This window comes from Schistocerca gregaria, chromosome 7 (assembly GCF_023897955.1).
Source record: "Schistocerca gregaria isolate iqSchGreg1 chromosome 7, iqSchGreg1.2, whole genome shotgun sequence".
Taxonomy (NCBI): domain Eukaryota; kingdom Metazoa; phylum Arthropoda; class Insecta; order Orthoptera; family Acrididae; genus Schistocerca; species Schistocerca gregaria.
The window spans coordinates 73,058,972-73,077,088 of record NC_064926.1 but is presented as its reverse complement, the minus strand read 5'-3'; the positions used below and the strand labels follow the sequence as shown (position 1 = coordinate 73,077,088).

At 39.7% G+C, this 18,117-nt stretch overlaps 1 protein-coding gene across 1 annotated transcript in view; it reads right to left on the bottom strand.

Annotated features, from left to right (window-relative positions):
• Positions 1 to 3,014: 3,014 nt before the first annotated feature.
• The window catches only part of LOC126282289 (mucin-5AC-like), a 758,596-nt gene continuing 743,493 nt past the window's right edge, over positions 3,015 to 18,117 (bottom strand). Inside the window, exon 13 of the mRNA XM_049981941.1 lies at positions 3,015 to 5,043. Coding sequence (XP_049837898.1) covers positions 4,852 to 5,043 — 192 coding nt within the window. The 3' untranslated portion in view covers positions 3,015 to 4,851. The remainder of the gene's footprint in view (positions 5,044 to 18,117) is intronic.

The window sequence follows — 18,117 nt, the reverse complement described above, 5'->3', positions numbered from 1 at the left end:
ACCAATTAACTACAGTGGCAGACATAGAAATGGTTGGACATTGATAAAACTTCCATAATGGAGAAACAAATTAGTTAGTTTCTTGGTCCCAGTGCATGATCTGCTACTGCCAATTTATCTGTGTTTCCCAGACCATGGTTGTTCTTGTGTTCTTAAGGTGGGTATTACCGTTACTTTTAGTAGTTACAATGTCCACTTGGCAGATGTGCAAAGGATTTTGTCTACTCCTGCTGTGGCAAGTGTTGGGCATCCATCTTTCGCAGTGTTCAAATATTCATGCACCTCTCTTGTTGGCTTAAAAGCTGTATCAATACTTTGTCTTCTCAGTACTCTGCGATGCGATCTGTGACCATTTTGTGGATAGGAGGGACACTTTGCCTTTAGAAGGTCCAGATCCTTTCGTATGAAGTGCTGTATTTATCTATTTGTCAGAGTAATTCATAAAGGATTTTGAGCCTTTCCTACAAGTACTGTGGCTCACAGATTCTTTCAGCCCAGTCCACCAACTTCTTAATTTCCCCTCTTTTCTGCTTGGGATGCAGACTGGGATCTTTGTGACGATCTCTATCTGCCTGAGTGAGCTTTCTGTAGAATTTAAGCCCTAAAGTTGTGTCACTTTTTCTGAGCACCAGTATGCATAAAAATGAAATTTGACCTCCCTTTCTTTTTCCCATTGTAAACTTTAGATTGTAATTAATAGAACACGGAAAATTTATAAATCGTATGTTTTCTCCATGAGGCCATATAATAAAAGTGCCATCAAACTGATGAGCGGTCTTCTTCTCATCCATTCAAAGGGCTGCTTCTTCAAATTTCTCCATATAGAAATTTGCTACAACTGCTCTGAGTCAGCTCTTCATAACCACATCATAAGATTAATCAAAGAATTCATTGTTTGAATATAAGTGAGTTGATGTAAGACACAGTTTAAAGAAATTTGCTATATTTTTTGTGAAAATACATTCCAACTGTCACATGTCCTTGTTCGAAGGAACCATTGTGAACAGCCTCTGAGGGTGTCCCAAGCAGGAGGCAATGTGCCAGGCACAAAAATATTCCTTAGAACATGACATAAATTGCATATAAATATATATGTAAATACTAGCTGTGAAACTCTGATTTTTTTTCCAGTTTACTTATGCACATTTTAGTTATATAAATTGTAACCTACGCACATTAAATTAATGAACTCATGTCTTCAGCCTTGAAACATTTGTGCCACCACAAACTGCAATAAAAAATAATACTTGTTACGTGTGACATAACTGATGACAAAGCATTAAAATATAGCTAATTTAGGAGCCTCTTTTGTTACACAGGCAACTGAGACACTGTCTCACACAGATTTATCTTTCCACAAAAGTACTACTGCAGTGGAAAACCTGCACATTTTTTTCTGCAGTATCTTAAATTTAGTCAGATGGTTCTTTCCAAGGTCAGTTATTTGCACTCAGATCTCCTATTGGAATACTTTAACTAAGGAAAAAGTCAAAAAATTTGATTTTCTGTAAAATGTGATAAGAAGTGTATATGTAACTGTACTTTTAACTGTGTAGCATTTAATAATAACTTGCAGTAAACTGTCAGCTTGGAATGTATAAAAATCAGTGCAAGTGATGTTGAACCCACTGAAACCTCTGCTGTCAGAAAAGCTAGAGGATTGTAGAGCTAGACAAACAGAAGCAGTAGTAGTGTTCACATTGTACACTAACTATGAAGTTTTCAGCACATTTCCTGTCAAACTGAAAAAAATTTGAGAGTACAAAAAAGGAACATTTTTTAGCTCTCAGGACTTCAGCACCATTTAAATGAATGTGATATTGAAATGGCATATATTATAAATCAAGTCTCTAAAGCTCTTAAAGATGACTGCTAGTTTAAGTAGCTTATATCAAAATCTACACCCCAATGGTAGGTTTAAACAGATTGGTTTGATTACAATTAGTATATACTCCCTTACACAGAAATTTAAAAAATAAAAGAATAATTACAATGCCCTTCTATTCTATTCTAGTTCTGGATCACACACAAGGCTTTTAGAGCTAGGTATTTTTTGTGCTTCACTCATCTGCTACGTTACTACAGGTGTCCTTATAAGAGCTCTATAATACAGCAATACTTCACATGACAGTCTGCCCTGGGTAATTCTGAAGTAAACTGCATGACAGAAGAAACAGTCGACGTATGAGAGGAAGATTATCTCTCAAATATGAGCAACAAGTACATAACTGTTACATTTTTAATTAGCTCCCTTTTTTGCCTACCTCACAATTAGGTATTACAATTCCACATCAAAGGGAAAAAACTCACATGCAAAATTGTGTTTCAAAAAAAGACTTTTTACATGTAGCTCTGCAACAAAAAAATTTCAGTTTAAAGTGACTCTTTTAATCTTCTTTTAGTATGTGCTTTGAGCAACAAAATTCCATCATCTGACAAAATGTACAATACAACAACACCTGTGCTAGTTATCAGCAGGCAACTGAGCTACTTTTTGCCTCAATATGGCTATAAAATAAAGTACTAAGAAAATTATACAACAAGCGTCAGGATTAAATATGATGTAATCCTTTGCTGTTGAAGGAAAGCAGCTCTATTCTCATTAAAGGTAACCTTATATTCTTTTGTCATTAAAAAGTCTGTGTCATTTGTTTATATTGATATCTTTTTCCACTGCAGTGTACCAACAATAGGAGAATCTGTATTAAATATTTTTTCCAAATTGGAATGGTGAAATATAACTTTCATTAGCTCTACATTTATGCTAGTAAATATACTCATGTGTGCACCACTCACACAACTGTACTCCACAGAAAAGAAACAGATGTTCCACAATTTCATTCACATCATAACAAATACATCAGAAAATAACATTGCACTTTTTTTTTCTTTATAATAATGATTACCACCAAGAATCTCATAAATTAACTTGATCTAGTCAAAACTTACTGTCCTTGTAATTTTATGTAAAGTATATATATTTATTGGCATGGGTCAAACTGAAAGTTTTACAGTAACAAAAACAATAAATTTATTTCTCTAAATAACATACAGAATATTTGAAATGATAACACAGTTATCTATAAAAATCTGTACCAATATCTATGAAATCCTCTGACAGTTATCTGTTACAGGGATAAAACTAGTAACTTTTTCATATAAATGGGTTCATATTTACATTCAGCTCTTCACTGCTGTTTATTATAAATGACAAATATAGATTTTTTTGTTTAACTTGTTCTTGCTCGTAAATCTCCAGTGTTAATGTTCCTATGTATTTTGGTTTCCTCCATGTCAACAATAATTTATTATTACAGACCATCTGATTCACACAAAATAAAAGGCTATATATATATATATATACATATATGTTTGATAACTTCAACAATCATCTATTTGATCCTACAGCTGATAACAATGCTAGCCTTTCCACCCATTCCTATAAACTCCTTAATCTTTTGTTTAGCAACAACTCCATAAAATTTTTTGTAGTTTAACACATTAATTACTCGATTCCAGTTTTTACAGTGAAGGTCTACATATAAATCTATACTTTCTCCTAGAATATCTTAAGTCACCTTATCCTTAATTTATTATGAGCAGTGTAAATAATTGTGTTCTTTCTACTTTCTCTTTTAACTTCGATAATGAGATGATTTGATCACAGCACAGTTAATTGATTCACTAATGAATCACTTCTCTATCTTCGTACCAAATATGTAGCACTTGTGCCTAGAGGGATAGGATTATTTTTTTCTATTTGGTATGGGACAGTGGTTTCTATTTGACAAATTGTACCTTGTAAATCTACAGGGTACTTACTAACTGATGCAAATTAAGATCACTTGTAAAACTTTTCCAGAGCTTGTCAGTCACTGCACTGCTATTTACTAACTGCACTGATACCCTTATATTGTTTTCTTTTAATAGAAACTGTCTGCAATGACAAACCATATTTATCTCCATATTTCCAGTATTGTGGTGTTTGTAATGGCTGAAAGTCATTGCCTGACCCCAGAAGAAGCTGAAAGATGATAGCTCTCAAAATATGATCCACAATTTCTTCATGGAGCTTTCTTAATGTTTCATCTTTGATGAAAGAACCTTTCAGGTTCTTACTGTAGTGTTGAATAAGCCCCCTTGTTATCCTACAGTAGCACCTAACACCCACTTAATGTGTAGTACACAGACCTGCTGGATCCACATTTAGTGTACTAGGAGGAGGTATACGTGACACCTCATATTATCACATATCACCACAGAAATTAACCACTCTGCAACACTTTACATGTAATTCCTGATTTGTTTTCAGCTCCCACAATATGTGTGCACATAGGCACACTGAAGGAGTCAATACTGGAACATTGTTCACTTTTACAAGTCTTATAATGAGGCCACACATAAATATCTTGAAGATAACAACAATCGGTCAACTCTGTCAATTCAAACATCTATTTCCAGCAGCTGTAAAAATATAAATTCAATATTATGTCCACAATGGTTAGGAAGTGGAATAATAAATAAAAAAATGTTTATGGCTCTGACTGTTAGAGGGACAGAAAAGAAAACTCTTTACTTCCCTTCTGTACCTCAAACAAATCCCAAAAATACACAAATATTTCATCATATGATGTATGTCTTTTCTCTTTAATGTTATCCCACTTATTAAGTGAGACATAATAATCTCGGTATCCCATAATGGGGAAAGATTAAACATTTGTAGTTCTCCTGGTGTACTTAATTTTATCACTATACTGGATGGGCTTCAGCCGCTTCTCTCACACCTGATACAGCTGTTTTCTTGAGGATACTAGGCCCGGGCTGCGGTGCTGGCCCGGGTGGGGCCCACTCTCAGAGACGATTGTCCGCTAAAGGATCTGATGGGTCATGTCCGGGAGCAGCAGCTGAAGCAGATTCTCTTATCACAGGAAGGCCATTGACCAAAACAATAGTGTTCCTCACACTCTCATATGTTGGAGGGTTGCTTGCACGGCAATGTGCTGGGCCCCAGTCACCAGTTGGTCGGACTAAGAAACGTATTTTCTGAAATTTGAAAATTAGCATGTGAACCTTTTTAAAACAAGTTATAAAAAGCAAAAACACTTGATTGTGCAAAAACTCTTTCTGCGCCTAATGTGAATGAAACAAATGTTTCTGCTTGGATACCAACAGCATAAATATAAAATTATCATGGATCCAGATGGTGTCTTTGATGACTGACTAATCTTTGAAATGGAAACAGGCGGACAAAAGCTCAGTCTATATGTTAGATTAGCTTGCCACTGTACAAAAATACAGAGGTTTCATAAATGGTTCAAGTGGCTTCACCACTGTAGCACAGTTGTACATTCTTCATACAAAACTGCAACACTACATGGTCAGACCAAGAATTTCCAGTTACTTCCACTTGAGTGCAGCAATTAGTAAAGATAGTGACAGGCACTGATGGGATTATATTGCACTTAAATTTTGCTCCCAACAGTCAAATAACGTTGCAACAATACATCACAAGGAATTTTTTTCTCAGATGTCCCGTGTGCCATTTCCACTTGGCAATGTATGTTCAGTTTTGAGGACAGCGTGACTCAGTAATTGGAAATTCATTGGCCTCTTACAATGATGGAAACAATCAATCTCATGTGAACAAGTTTTATACCGTATGTAATCCATGGCTGTCAATAAACAGAGCAACCGATCATTTGGAAGGCCTTATGGAAAATGACTGAAGCAGAAATCTTATGATTTGCAGTTGCTACAAGATCTGATCTCCAAAGGACAAAGGTAGTCAATGTGAACTTGATACATGAATGCCACAGCATATGAAAAAGAATAGTTTTGTGAGAAACTTCCCTCCATGATGAAGCACAATTTTTTGTGAAATGGTGGAGCAAATACACACAATTTGTGAATCTAGTACACTAAAAATCTCTCTACTATTGCACAACAAATTTGCAACTCATCAAAAGTTAATTACTGGGAAGAATAAGGGTAATGACTCAATGTATAGTTGAGCCACTGAGTGGTTAGTAGATAGGCACATAAATAACACTATGATGGAAGGAAGCAAGAGTAGAAATGTAAGTAGTTAAAGTAGTTACATAAATGACACTGATGTGTGGTACAAAGAAACACTCAACAGAATATGGTATTTACATTAGCTTTCTAGCTCTAGCTTTTTCTCTAGCAAAAGTAGACATATCAAGATTCACACACAGACATGCAAACACTCACATCTGTGGATGCAGCAAGACTGGGAACTGGGGGTTAAAAGGGAGTAGAAGGGAGGAGAAAGAAAGACCAAGGTAGAGCTGAAGGAGGAGAAAGGGAAGGAAAAAGAAAGGGACAGGGGTGGATTGGACCAGGAGGATTGCAAGAGCAGGGATATGCTGGAAAGAGAGTTTCCACCTGTGAAGTTCATAGATACTGTATTTGGAAGGGATTATCCAAACGGCTCACAAGTGGAGCAGTCATTTGTGTTGTGGTGCGCAGTTTGTTTGGCAACTGGATGATCAAGTTTGTGATTTGCCACAGATTGGTGGTGGACATTTGTATGAGGAGACAGTTGTTTACTTGTCATGCCTGAACAGAATGCTGCACAATAATTGAAGCTGGCTGCATTCACACATGGCCCTGCCTTTTATGGGAAATGAAATATCTGGGACTATATTGTGGTAGAAGGTGGTGGGTGGGTGTATGGGAAAGGTCTTCCACCTGGATCAAGCACAAGGGGATGACCCATCTGGTGCTGGACTGGGGATATGATTGGAGTAGGAATGGACAAGGAATTTCAAGGTTGGATGGGAGGCAGGACATAACTATGGGTGATCAGGGTTCGACATCCCTATCTTAGGGCATGATTAGAGGTAACTGAAGCACTGGTGAAGGAAGTGGTTGAGCTTTTCAAGGCGAGAATGATGCTTGGTGATCAGAGGAGTGCTGGTCAGTGGCTGCTTAACAGGTTTACTGGTTTTAGAAGAGGAGATCGTAAGGTAGATCTGTTTGTGAATGAGAAGGACAGGATACTGTGTGCCAGTAAAGGCTGGTAAGGTTATCAATATATTTCAACAGTATCTGCTCTCCACTGCAAATGTGGTGATCATTCATGGTGAAAGTGTGAGGAAGACACTTTATGACATGGAATGGGTGACAACCGACAAAATGAAAATTGGTGCACCTGATATGAACAGCCCCCCCCCCCCAACCATGTATTTTGGTGGGGAGGCTTGCGTGCCTCAACGATACAGATAGCCATACCGTAGGTGCAACCACAACGGAGGGGTATCTGTTGAGAGGCCAGACAAACATGTGGTTCCTGAAGAGGGGCAGCAGCCTTTTCAGTAGTTGCAGGGGCAACAGTCTCGATTGACTGATCTACCCTTGTAATGCTAACCAAAATGGCCCTGCTGTTCTAGTACTGCGAACAGCTGAAAGCAAGGGGAAACTACAGCTGTAATTTTTCCCGAGGGAATGCAGCTTTACTGTATGATTTAATGATGATGGCGTTCTCTTAGGTAAAATATTCCGGAGTCCCCCATTCGGACCTCCAGGCGGGGACTACTCAAGAGGACGTCGTTATCAGGAGAAAGAAAACTGGCGTTCTACAGATCAGAGTGTGGAATGTCAGACCCCTTAATCGGGCAGGTAGGTTAGAAAAGTTAAAAACGGAAATGGATAGGTTAAAGTTAGATATAGTGGGAATTAGTGAAGTTTGGTGGCAGGAAGAACAAGACTTTTGGTCAGGTGACTACAGGGTTATAAACACAGAATCAAATAGGGGTAATGCAGTAGTAGGTTTAATAATGAATAAAAAAATAGGAGTATGGGTAAGCTACTACAAACAGCAAAGTGGACACATTATTGTGGTCAAGATAGACATGAAGCCCATGCCTACTACAGTAGTACAAGTTTATATGCCAACTAGCTCTGCAGATCACGAAGAAATTGATGTAATGTATGATGAGATAAAAGAAATTATTCAGGTAGTGAAGGGAGACGAAAATTTTAAAATAGTCATGGGTGACTGGAAATCCGAGAGTAGGAAAAGGGAGAGAAGGAAACATAGTAGGTGAATATGGATTGGGGTTAAGAAATGAAAGAGGAAGCCGCGTGTTAGAATTTTGCACAGAGCATAACTTAACCATAACTAACACTTGGTTCAAGAAGCATGAAAGAAGGTTGTATACATGGAAGAACCCTGGAGATACTAGAAGATATCAGATAGATTAGAAAATGGTAAGACAGAGATTTAGGAACCAGGTTTTAAATTGTAAGACATTTCTAGGGGCAGATGTGGACTCTTACCACAATCTTTTGGTTATGAACTGTAGATTAAAACTGAAGAAACTGCAAAACGGTGGGAATTTAAGGAGATGGGACCTGGATAAACTGAAAGAACCAGAGGTTGTAGAGAGTTTCAGGAAGAGCATAAGGGAACAACTGACAGGAATGGGGGAAAGAAATACAGTAGAAGAAGAATGGGTAGCTTTGGGGGATGAAATAGTGAAGGCAGCAGAAGATCAAATAGGTAAAAAGATGAGGGCTAGAAGAAACCCTTGGGTAACAGAAGAAATATTGAATTTAATTGATGAAAGGAGAAAACATAAAAATAAATGAAGCAGGCAAAAAGGAATTAAAACGTCTCAAAAATGAGATCGACAGGAAGTGCAAAATAGCTAAGCAGCGATGGCTAGAGGACAAATGTAAGGATGTAGAGCCTTATCTCACTAGGAGTAAGATAGATTCTGCCTACAGGAAAATTAAGGAGACCTTTGGAGAAAGGAGAACCACTTGCATGAATAGCAAGAACTTTGATGGAAACCCAGTTCTAAGCAAAGAAGGGAAAGCAGAAAGGTGGAAGGAGTATACAGAGGGTCTATACAAGGGTGATGTACTTGAAGACCATATTATGGAAATGGAAGCGGAAGTAGATGAAGATGAAATGGGAGATATGATACTGCGTGAAGAGTTTGACAGAGCACTGAAAGACCTGAGTCGAAACAAGGCCACCGGAGTAGACAACATTCTATTAGAACTACTGACAGCCTCGGGAGAGCCAGTCCTGACAAAACTATACTATCTGGTGAGCAAGATGTATGAGACAGGCAAAATACCCTCAGACTTCAAGAAAAATATAATAATTCCAATCCCAAAGAAAGCAGGTGTTGACAGATTTGAAAATTACTGAACCATCAGTTTAATAAGTCACAGCTGCAAAACACTAATGCAAATTCATTACAGACGCATGGAAAAACTGATAGAAGCCGACCTCGGGGAAGATCAGTTTGGATTCAGTAGAAATGTTGAAACATGTGAGGCAATACTGACCCTACGACTTATCTTAGAAGAAAGATTAAGGAAGGGCAAACCTACATTTCTAGCGTATGTAGACTTAGAGAAAGCTTTTGACATGTTGACTGGAATACTCATGTTGACTGGAATACTCATGTTGACTGGAATACTCTCTTTCAAATTCTAAAGGTGGCAGGGGTAAAATACAGGGAGCGAAAGGCTATTTACAATTTGTACAGAAACGAAATGGCAGTTATAAGAGTCAAGGGGTATGAAAGGGAAGCAGTGGTTGGGAAGGGAGTGAGACAGGGTTGTAGCCTATCCCCAATGTTTTTCAATCTGTATATTGAGCAAGCAGTAAAGCAAACAAAAGAAAAGTTTGGAGTAGGTATTAAAATCCATAGAGAAGAAATAAAAGCTTTAATGTTCACCAATGACATTGTAATTCTGTCAGAGACAGCAAAGGACTTGGAAGAGCAGTTGAACGGAATGGACAGTGTCTTGAAAGGGGAGTATAAGATGAACATCAACAAAAGCAAAACGAGGATAATGGAATGTAGTCGAATTAAGTCAGGTGATGCTGAGGGAATTAGATAAGGAAATGAGACACTTAAAGTAGTAAATGAGTTTTGCTATTTGGGGAACAAAATAACTGATTATGGTCAAAGTAGAGTGGATATAAAATGTAGACTGGCAATGGCCATGAAAGCGTTTCTGAAGACGAAAAATTTGTTAACATCGAGTATAGATTTAAATGTTAGGAAGTCGTTTCTGAAAGTATTTGTATGGAGTGTAGCTATTGAAGTGAAACGTGGATGATAAATAGTTTAGACATAAAGAGAATATAAGCTTTTGAAATGTGGTGCTACAGAAGAATGCTGAAGATTAGATGGGTAGATCACATAACTAATGAGGAAGTATTGAATAGAATTGGGGAGAAGAGGAGCTTGTGGCACAACTTGACTAGAAGAAGGGACTGGTTGGTAGGACATGTTCTGAGTCATTGAGGGATGACCAATTTAGTATTGGAGGGCAGTGTGGAGGGTACAAATCGAAGAGGGAGACCAAGAGATGAATACACTAAGCAGATTCAGAAGGACGTCGTCTGCAGTAGGTACTGGGAAATGAAGAAGCTGGCACAGTGTAGAGTAGCATGGAGAGCTGCATCAAACCAGTCTCAGGACTGAAGACCACAACAATAAGAAGATGATATGAACAGATGTGTTTGTAGAATAATTTAGGAGGTAGAGATTGACATATAGTAAGGTGATTCATTGAGTTGAGAAGATGAAGCAAATTTAGGAGTAGGTGTAGATGTTATGGAGGAAAGTGCAAAGGTTACCCCTGCCATGATTCCAGATAATCAAAATGTCATCAATGAATCCGAGCCATACAAGAGATTTAGGGTGTTGCTTGGACAGGAAGGATTAATCCTGATGGCCTATAAATTGGATGGCATAAGACGATGCAATGAAAGTACTAATAACAGAACAATGTATTTGCTTACAGATTTGGGCTTTAAAAGTAAAATAATTATGGGCTCAGGAAGTGGTTGGCTAGGAGGATTGGGAAAGAAGTGGTGGTTATTGTATCAAGTCGATGTTGTGAAAGGCAGTGTTCCATGGCTGCAAAGCCATGGCCATAGGGTATGATGGTGTATAAGGACACTGCACACACTGTGACCAACAAAGAGACTGGAGGCAACATGGCAGGAGCTGTGGAAATGTGGTGAAGGAAGTGACTAGCATCTTGAGTGTAGAGTGAAAGGTTACAGACATTTTTTTGGAGGTGTTCATCAACAAAGTCAGAGGTTTCTTCTGTGGGAGAATTGTACCCAGCTACAATGCAATGTCCAGCAGGGAGAGCTAAAGGGTTGGGTTTGCTGCGTTTGGGGAGAAGGTCAAAGAAGGGTGGGTGAGGGATTGGTGGCGTGAGGAGGGAGATGCATTGAGGTGTCATGTTTTGGGATGGACCAAAGCCATGATGAGCTGCTGGAGGTCCTGTTGGAATTATGTGATGGGATTATGTCTGTAATACTTGTACATAGAGGTGTTGGAAGGTTTAGAGAGATACTCAGTCTCATAGTCATTAAAATTCATGAACACTATGGTGGGGTTTCTTGAACGACATCATGCTTATGCCAGTGACAGTTAAACTTTTTATTTCCACTATTGCAATCTCTGCCTTAGGTCATTATGTTTTGGCTTTAAACCATGTCTACTTTACACAAGCTGACACATTTATATGTCATTGTCATTTGCTGTTATATACATTCATGATGCTGCTAAATGGTGCGAGCGCTGGAAAATGACATGGTTCAATTCCTCCAGTCAAGGATTATATTGACTGATGAGGAGGCCATTGGCACTGTGTCTGTGAACTTGGTTTGGGCATAGTGCCTGTCTGTGGAAGAGTCAGGTGCAAGACCTACCCAATTCACCCACTCAGCACATCCTACTGCAGTCCTGTCACAGGATTATCTTAGCTGATCAGAGGCAGGGCCATTTGTGAAAGCAGCCATGTCATGTACGGCACTGCTGGAATTTCCACACAGCATTTTTAAGTGCACATGACCATCAACCAGCTATCCATCAAAATGAAGGCCAAACTGTGGCCAAGACCAGAGTTGACCACCCACTGGCGGAACATGCTACTGAGTAACTGAGTACAACATGCTCAAATTCAACGGCTGCTTCATAAACCAGCAATGTCGATCCCGTCCCCCCTCAGCACCAGTTTTTCTGAACTGTGCAGATGGAAATTATCCCTGCAACATAGCTACCCAATAGTGTTCCCTTCCTCTGCCCTATCACCTCCTCCCAATCCATTCCTCTATATTATCATCATTGAGGTTGTACAAACTGTATCCCCCACTCCGACCCCCCCCCCACCCCCCACAGCAGGGGAAATGAAAGTGGGGGATGTGGAAAGAGGTAACAGTGTTTTATCCTATCTAACAAAGGAATGCATAATATTTCATTAATAAACTCAGCAAATGTAAGGTCATCACTGGAATGTAATAGCAATAGACTTTGAAAGCAATGACACATCATATTTCAAATTGGATGCTGTTTACACTATGTTCTTTGTTAACATGAAACATGACACTGAAACAATTTTGGCAAAGTGCTACTTTGCATTGAAAATAGTAAACAGAAACTGAAACTTGGAAAATTTACTGTACTGTCTCTTACCCAAATGCAGAATCTCAGAGTGATTTTTTACAAAATGACTCAGAACATTTATTTCCACCAACATACAGTCCAACTACCTAAAGAGCTCTCAGAATTCCATGAGACTTCCCAAACTCTGCCAGTAAATTCACTTTACCCAAGAATTTCTGATTTTGTTTTCCTTCCACACAAGTCATCTCTCTGACCATTACAAATAACAAACGATGGAAGACGAATAAATGAGACAGAATATTCTAAATTCTTATGTGTTTGTATTGATAAGAATAAGAACTGAAAGTCACATGTTGCAGATCATCTTAAATTTATAATTTCCGTTACTCTATAATGGGTAATATTATGACTTTTAGAAGGAAATGCAAAATGTAGACTTACGTTTCCTATTTTCATACAGTGTCTATCTTGCCATTTCAGAAAGATAATGTCCTGCTACACACAGTTTCTACTGCTTGTTTTCATGTTTGACAAATGCTACCTTGGCCACCAAGGTAGCCAGTCTGGGGAAACACAGGAAAATGTGCTCAATGAACAGAACCATGTAATAAGTATAAAATGTGGTGTGCACTCTACAAATTCCTGTAGACAGCTCTTTAAATTGCTAGTATACTGACAGTCTCACAGGACATTTACTGCCTTATGAAATTTTTTTGTCAGCCATCAATCCCAGTTTGAAAACAGCAGCAGCATTCATAAATACTGGTACAGTATCCATCACTCAACTTTAATGTGGCACAGAAAGCAGTGAACCGTATCAAAGGAAATTGCACTTGAAAATCCAGGATGAAATAATGACAATATTATGAAAAGGATAGCCTGCTACTCACCATATAGTGGAGATGATGAGTCGCAGACAGGCACAACACAAAGACTATTAAACATGTAAGCTTTCAGCCAGAAGGCTTTCTTTTGAAATAGACTAAACACACACACACACACACACACACACACACACACACACACACACACACACACATTCATGCAAATGCAACTGCATCAATAATGCATTGGTCCACCTCTGGCCCTTATGTAAGCAGTTATTCAGATCACATTGATTGATAGAGTTGCTGGATGTCCTCCTGAGATATGTGCCAAATTCTGTCCAATTGGTGTATTAGATCCTGAGCTGGTTGGAGGTCTCTGCCCATAATGCTCCAAACGTTCTCAATAGGGGAGAGATATGGCTACCTTGCTTGCCAAGGTAGGGTTTGGCAAGCATGAAGACAATCAGAAGAAACTCTAGCCCTCTGTAAATAGGAACTATCTTGCTCAAACACTACCTTGGCCACCAAGGTAGCCACATCTCTCCCCAATTGAGAACTTTTCGAGTAATATGGGTAGGGACACGCAACCAGCTCGGGATTTTGATGGTCTAACACACCGGCTGATCAGAATTTGGCACAATATACCTCATCAGGACATCCAACAACTCTGTCTATCCATGTCATGCCAAACAACTGCTTGGATTAGGGCCAGAGGTGAAGCATCGCATTGTTGACTTGGTCAATTTGTGAAGCTCTTCCCTTGAATGAAATAAATCATCCAATTTTTCTGAAATTGTATTCATTTCTTGTCTGTACATGCACATCCAATTTCTGCCCCATTTGGATAATTGCTTTGTGGTGCTATGTATTTTCCATACTAGAGTGTATTTACGAAACAGAAATGTATTAAAAACTAACTTGTTTTATAAACTGAAGCAATGGATGGAGACAATGTTCAGAATCTGGAAAATATAGAGAGAAGTTCCAGAGACTTTAGTTAGAGATAAGTATCAACTTTGTCAAATAAGCTATAAACAAACCTTAAATATATACATAAAAGAAACTGTGCAACACAAAATAGTAAACTCAAATGCTTTTACCCTCAAATAAATAGTAACTGCATAAACTCATTCATTCACATGTTGTGTTATGTAAATCCCATCATGAAGGAGAGCCTTGTGATATGTGGACTATCAGACAGACACAACAACTGCTGGATGCTTCTGTAAAGTACACTGAAAAAAAATTATGACAAGTGCTAACCTACTCAAACTGATAATTATGGTAATTAGCTTCAGATTATTTTATATATTTATGTTGGAAGAGAAACAGTTACAAGCTGCTTTGGAAGGAAAAAAGCCTCTGACCCTTTTCATACATCTTTCAGTTACTGTTTTTATCCAATATTTCAATAAAGACATTTTGTAATTCCACGCAGAATGCTATCAGCTGTCTACATATTGGCTAATACAAATACTAGAGTTATGAAGTATTTATATTACAAGTAGCTGTATTCTCATGAACTATAGGGGGAATGGGTAATGAATTCTTTCCGTTGTGCCTGTCTGCAGCTCAAGGGGTCATTCTTACAGTGAGTAGCAATCTATCCTTTTCCTGATATTGGTGATATTCCAACCTTTTACTTTATGGTTAAATATCCAGAGATTTTCAATTTCCTACATGATATCCACTGGCAGTTTGTTACATATTCTTGCAACAGAATATAAAACTCCATTCTGAACCATGGACAAGAATGCATACCTGTATCTATATGACATCAAGGGATCACAAATTTAGCATTGGAGGGCAGCGTGGAGGGTAAAAATTGTAGAGGGGGACCAAGAGATGAATACACTAAGCAGATTCAGAAGGATGTAGGTTGCAGTAAGTACTGGAAGATGAAGAAGCTTGCATGGAGAGCTGCATCAAACCAGACTCAGGACTGAAGACGACAACAACAACAACAACAACAACATCTATATGGAACTTCTTTTCACTTCTAGTATTTCTACTTCCAGTGGCTGTGAACTGCTGAGATAGTTATTAATGACAAATGCGATTAAGGAGTACATATATTGGCATGAGAATATAAGAATCACTAGGCCTCTGGAGAGGCATCTGTAAAATGACCAGTTATTTATTTTACACTTTGTATCGCTTGTTTCTGTAGAATGCCACTCTGACCCATGCTTCAAGAGTTGGCAACAATGTGTGTGTGTGTGTGTGTGTGTGTGTGTGTGTGTGTGTGTGTGTGTGTGTGTGTGAGAGAGAGAGAGAGAGAGAGAGAGAGAGAGAGAGAGAGAGAGAGAGAGAGAGAGGCATGTATCAATGTATGTGTTTCTCTTTTGCTGCTGAAGGCTGTGACCAAAAACTTTGTGTGTCTTTTAATTGTGCCTCTCTGCAACTTTACGTGTCTTCTTTATGATAAGTAGCAAACCATCTTTTCCTACATTGTTATTACTCTTTTACTTTAATTATTGTGTGGGGGGTATGTCAGATGTCTCTATTCTCAAATAATGGGTGGATACAATCTGGGTAATTTGCGTGCTGTGAGTTATGCTGACTTGTTATGTTAACACCGTTTCTATGTTTAATACTTGACTAATACACTCCTGGAAATGGAAAAAAGAACACATTGACACCGGTGTGTCAGACCCACCATACTTGCTCCGGACACTGCGAGAGGGCTGTACAAGCAATGATCACACGCACGGCACAGTGGACACACCAGGAACCGCGGTGTTGGCCGTCGAATGGCGCTGGCTGCGCAGCATTTGTGCACCGCCGCCGTCAGTGTCAGCCAGTTTGCCGTGGCATATGGATTTCCATCGCAGTCTTCAACACTGGTAGCATGCCGCGACAGCGTGGACGTGAACCGTATGTGCAGTTGACGGACTTTGAGCGAGGGCGTATAGTGGGCATGCGGGAGGCCGGGTGGATGTACCGCCGAATTGCTCAACACGTGGGGCGTGAGATCTCCACAGTACATCGATGTTGTCGCCAGTGGTCGGCGGAAGGTGCACGTGCCCGTCGACCTGGGACCGGACCGCAGCGACGCACGGATGCACGCCAAGACCGTAGGATCCTACGCAGTGCCGTAGGGGACCGCACCGCCACTTCCCAGCAAATTAGGAACACTGTTGCTCCTGGGGTATCGGCGAGGACCATTCGCAACCCTCTCCATCAAGCTGGGCTACGCTCCTGCACACCATTAGGCCGTCTTCTGTTCACGCCCCAACATCATGCAGCCCGCCTCCAGTGGTGTTGCGACAGGCGTGAATGGAGGGACGAATGGAGACGTGTCGTCTTCAGCGATGAGAGTCGCTTCTGCCTTGGTGCCAATGATGGTCGTATGCATGTTTAGCGCCGTGCAGGTGAGCGCCACAATCAGGACTGCATACGACCGAGGCACACAGGGCCAAAACCCGGCATCATGGTGTGGGGAGCGATCTCCTACACTGGCCATACACCTCTGGTGATCGTCGAGGGGACACTGAATAGTGCACGGTACATCCAAACCGTCATCGAACCCATCGTTCTACCATTCCTAGACCGGCAAGGGAACTTGCTGTTCCAACAGGACAATGCACGTCCGCATGTATCCCGTGCCACCCAACGTGCTCTAGAAGGTGTAAGTCAACTACCCTGGCCAGCAAGATCTGCGGATCTGTCCCCCATTGAGCATGTTTGGGACTGGATGAAGCGTAGTTTCACGCGGTCTGCACGTCCAGCACGAACGCTGGTCCAACTGAGGCGCCAGGTGGAAATGGCATGGCAAGCCGTTCCACAGGACTACATCCAGCATCTCTACGATCGTCTCCATGGGAGAATAGCAGCCTGCATTGCTGCGAAAGGTGGATATACACTGTACTAGTGCCGATATTGTGCATGCTCTGTTGCCTATGTCTATGTGCCTGTGGTTCTGTCAGTGTGATCATGTGATGTATCTGACCCCAGGAATGTGTCAATAAAGTTTCCTCTTCCTGGGACAATGAATTCACGGTGTTCTTATTTCAATTTCCAGGAGTGTAGTTTTAAAACTTTAATTTAAGCTTATACTTCTTAGTAAGCAGAGTATGACAGCATTTCAAATGTTTAATTCAGTCACAGAAGGAAATACTGAAAATCAACTTTCTGTTGACCCTGGAAGTAGTTCAAACAGGCAACCTTATGAAATGACATGTAAAAACATTTTTTTTCTTATTCAAGGGATTATACAGGGTGTTTCAAAAAGAATATATGTAATTTGAATGCATATACTTATTAAACTTTAAGACATACAAATACGAAACTTTACACACCCATTTACAAACCTCTCAAGCTCAGATTACAGATTTTCAATATTTCCTCCATCAGTGACATGAAAAATATGACATCTATACTCAAATTCCTCCCATACTCCAGCAAGCACATCCTTCATAATTGATGTTATGTCAGTACAAATCCGGTTCTTCAACTCTCCTAGGTTCTGTGCTTGTGGTGGTACGTAAACGTTGTCTTTGAAGAAACCCCATAGGAAGAAGTCAGAGGGTGTCAAATCCAGTGACCGTGGAGCTGAGCTGAGACATGCCAAGTCACCAGCTCCTTAACAACCAATCCAATGGTTCAGTAGAGTTTTATCCAGATATTCACACACTTGGCAACTCCAGTGAGGGGGTGTCCTGTGTTGTTGAAAAATGCAGTTGTCTTCGTGCAGCCTCAGAAACAACCAGTTTTGTAACATAGTGAGATACTGCTGACCATTAATCGTGTTTCCATCAAAGAAGAATGGGCCATAAACAGATGATCAGGATATCACACAAAACAAATTAACTTTGGGTGAATCTCGTACATTTGGTTTCTGTAGAGCCCAAATTTGAACATTGCGTTTGTTTACC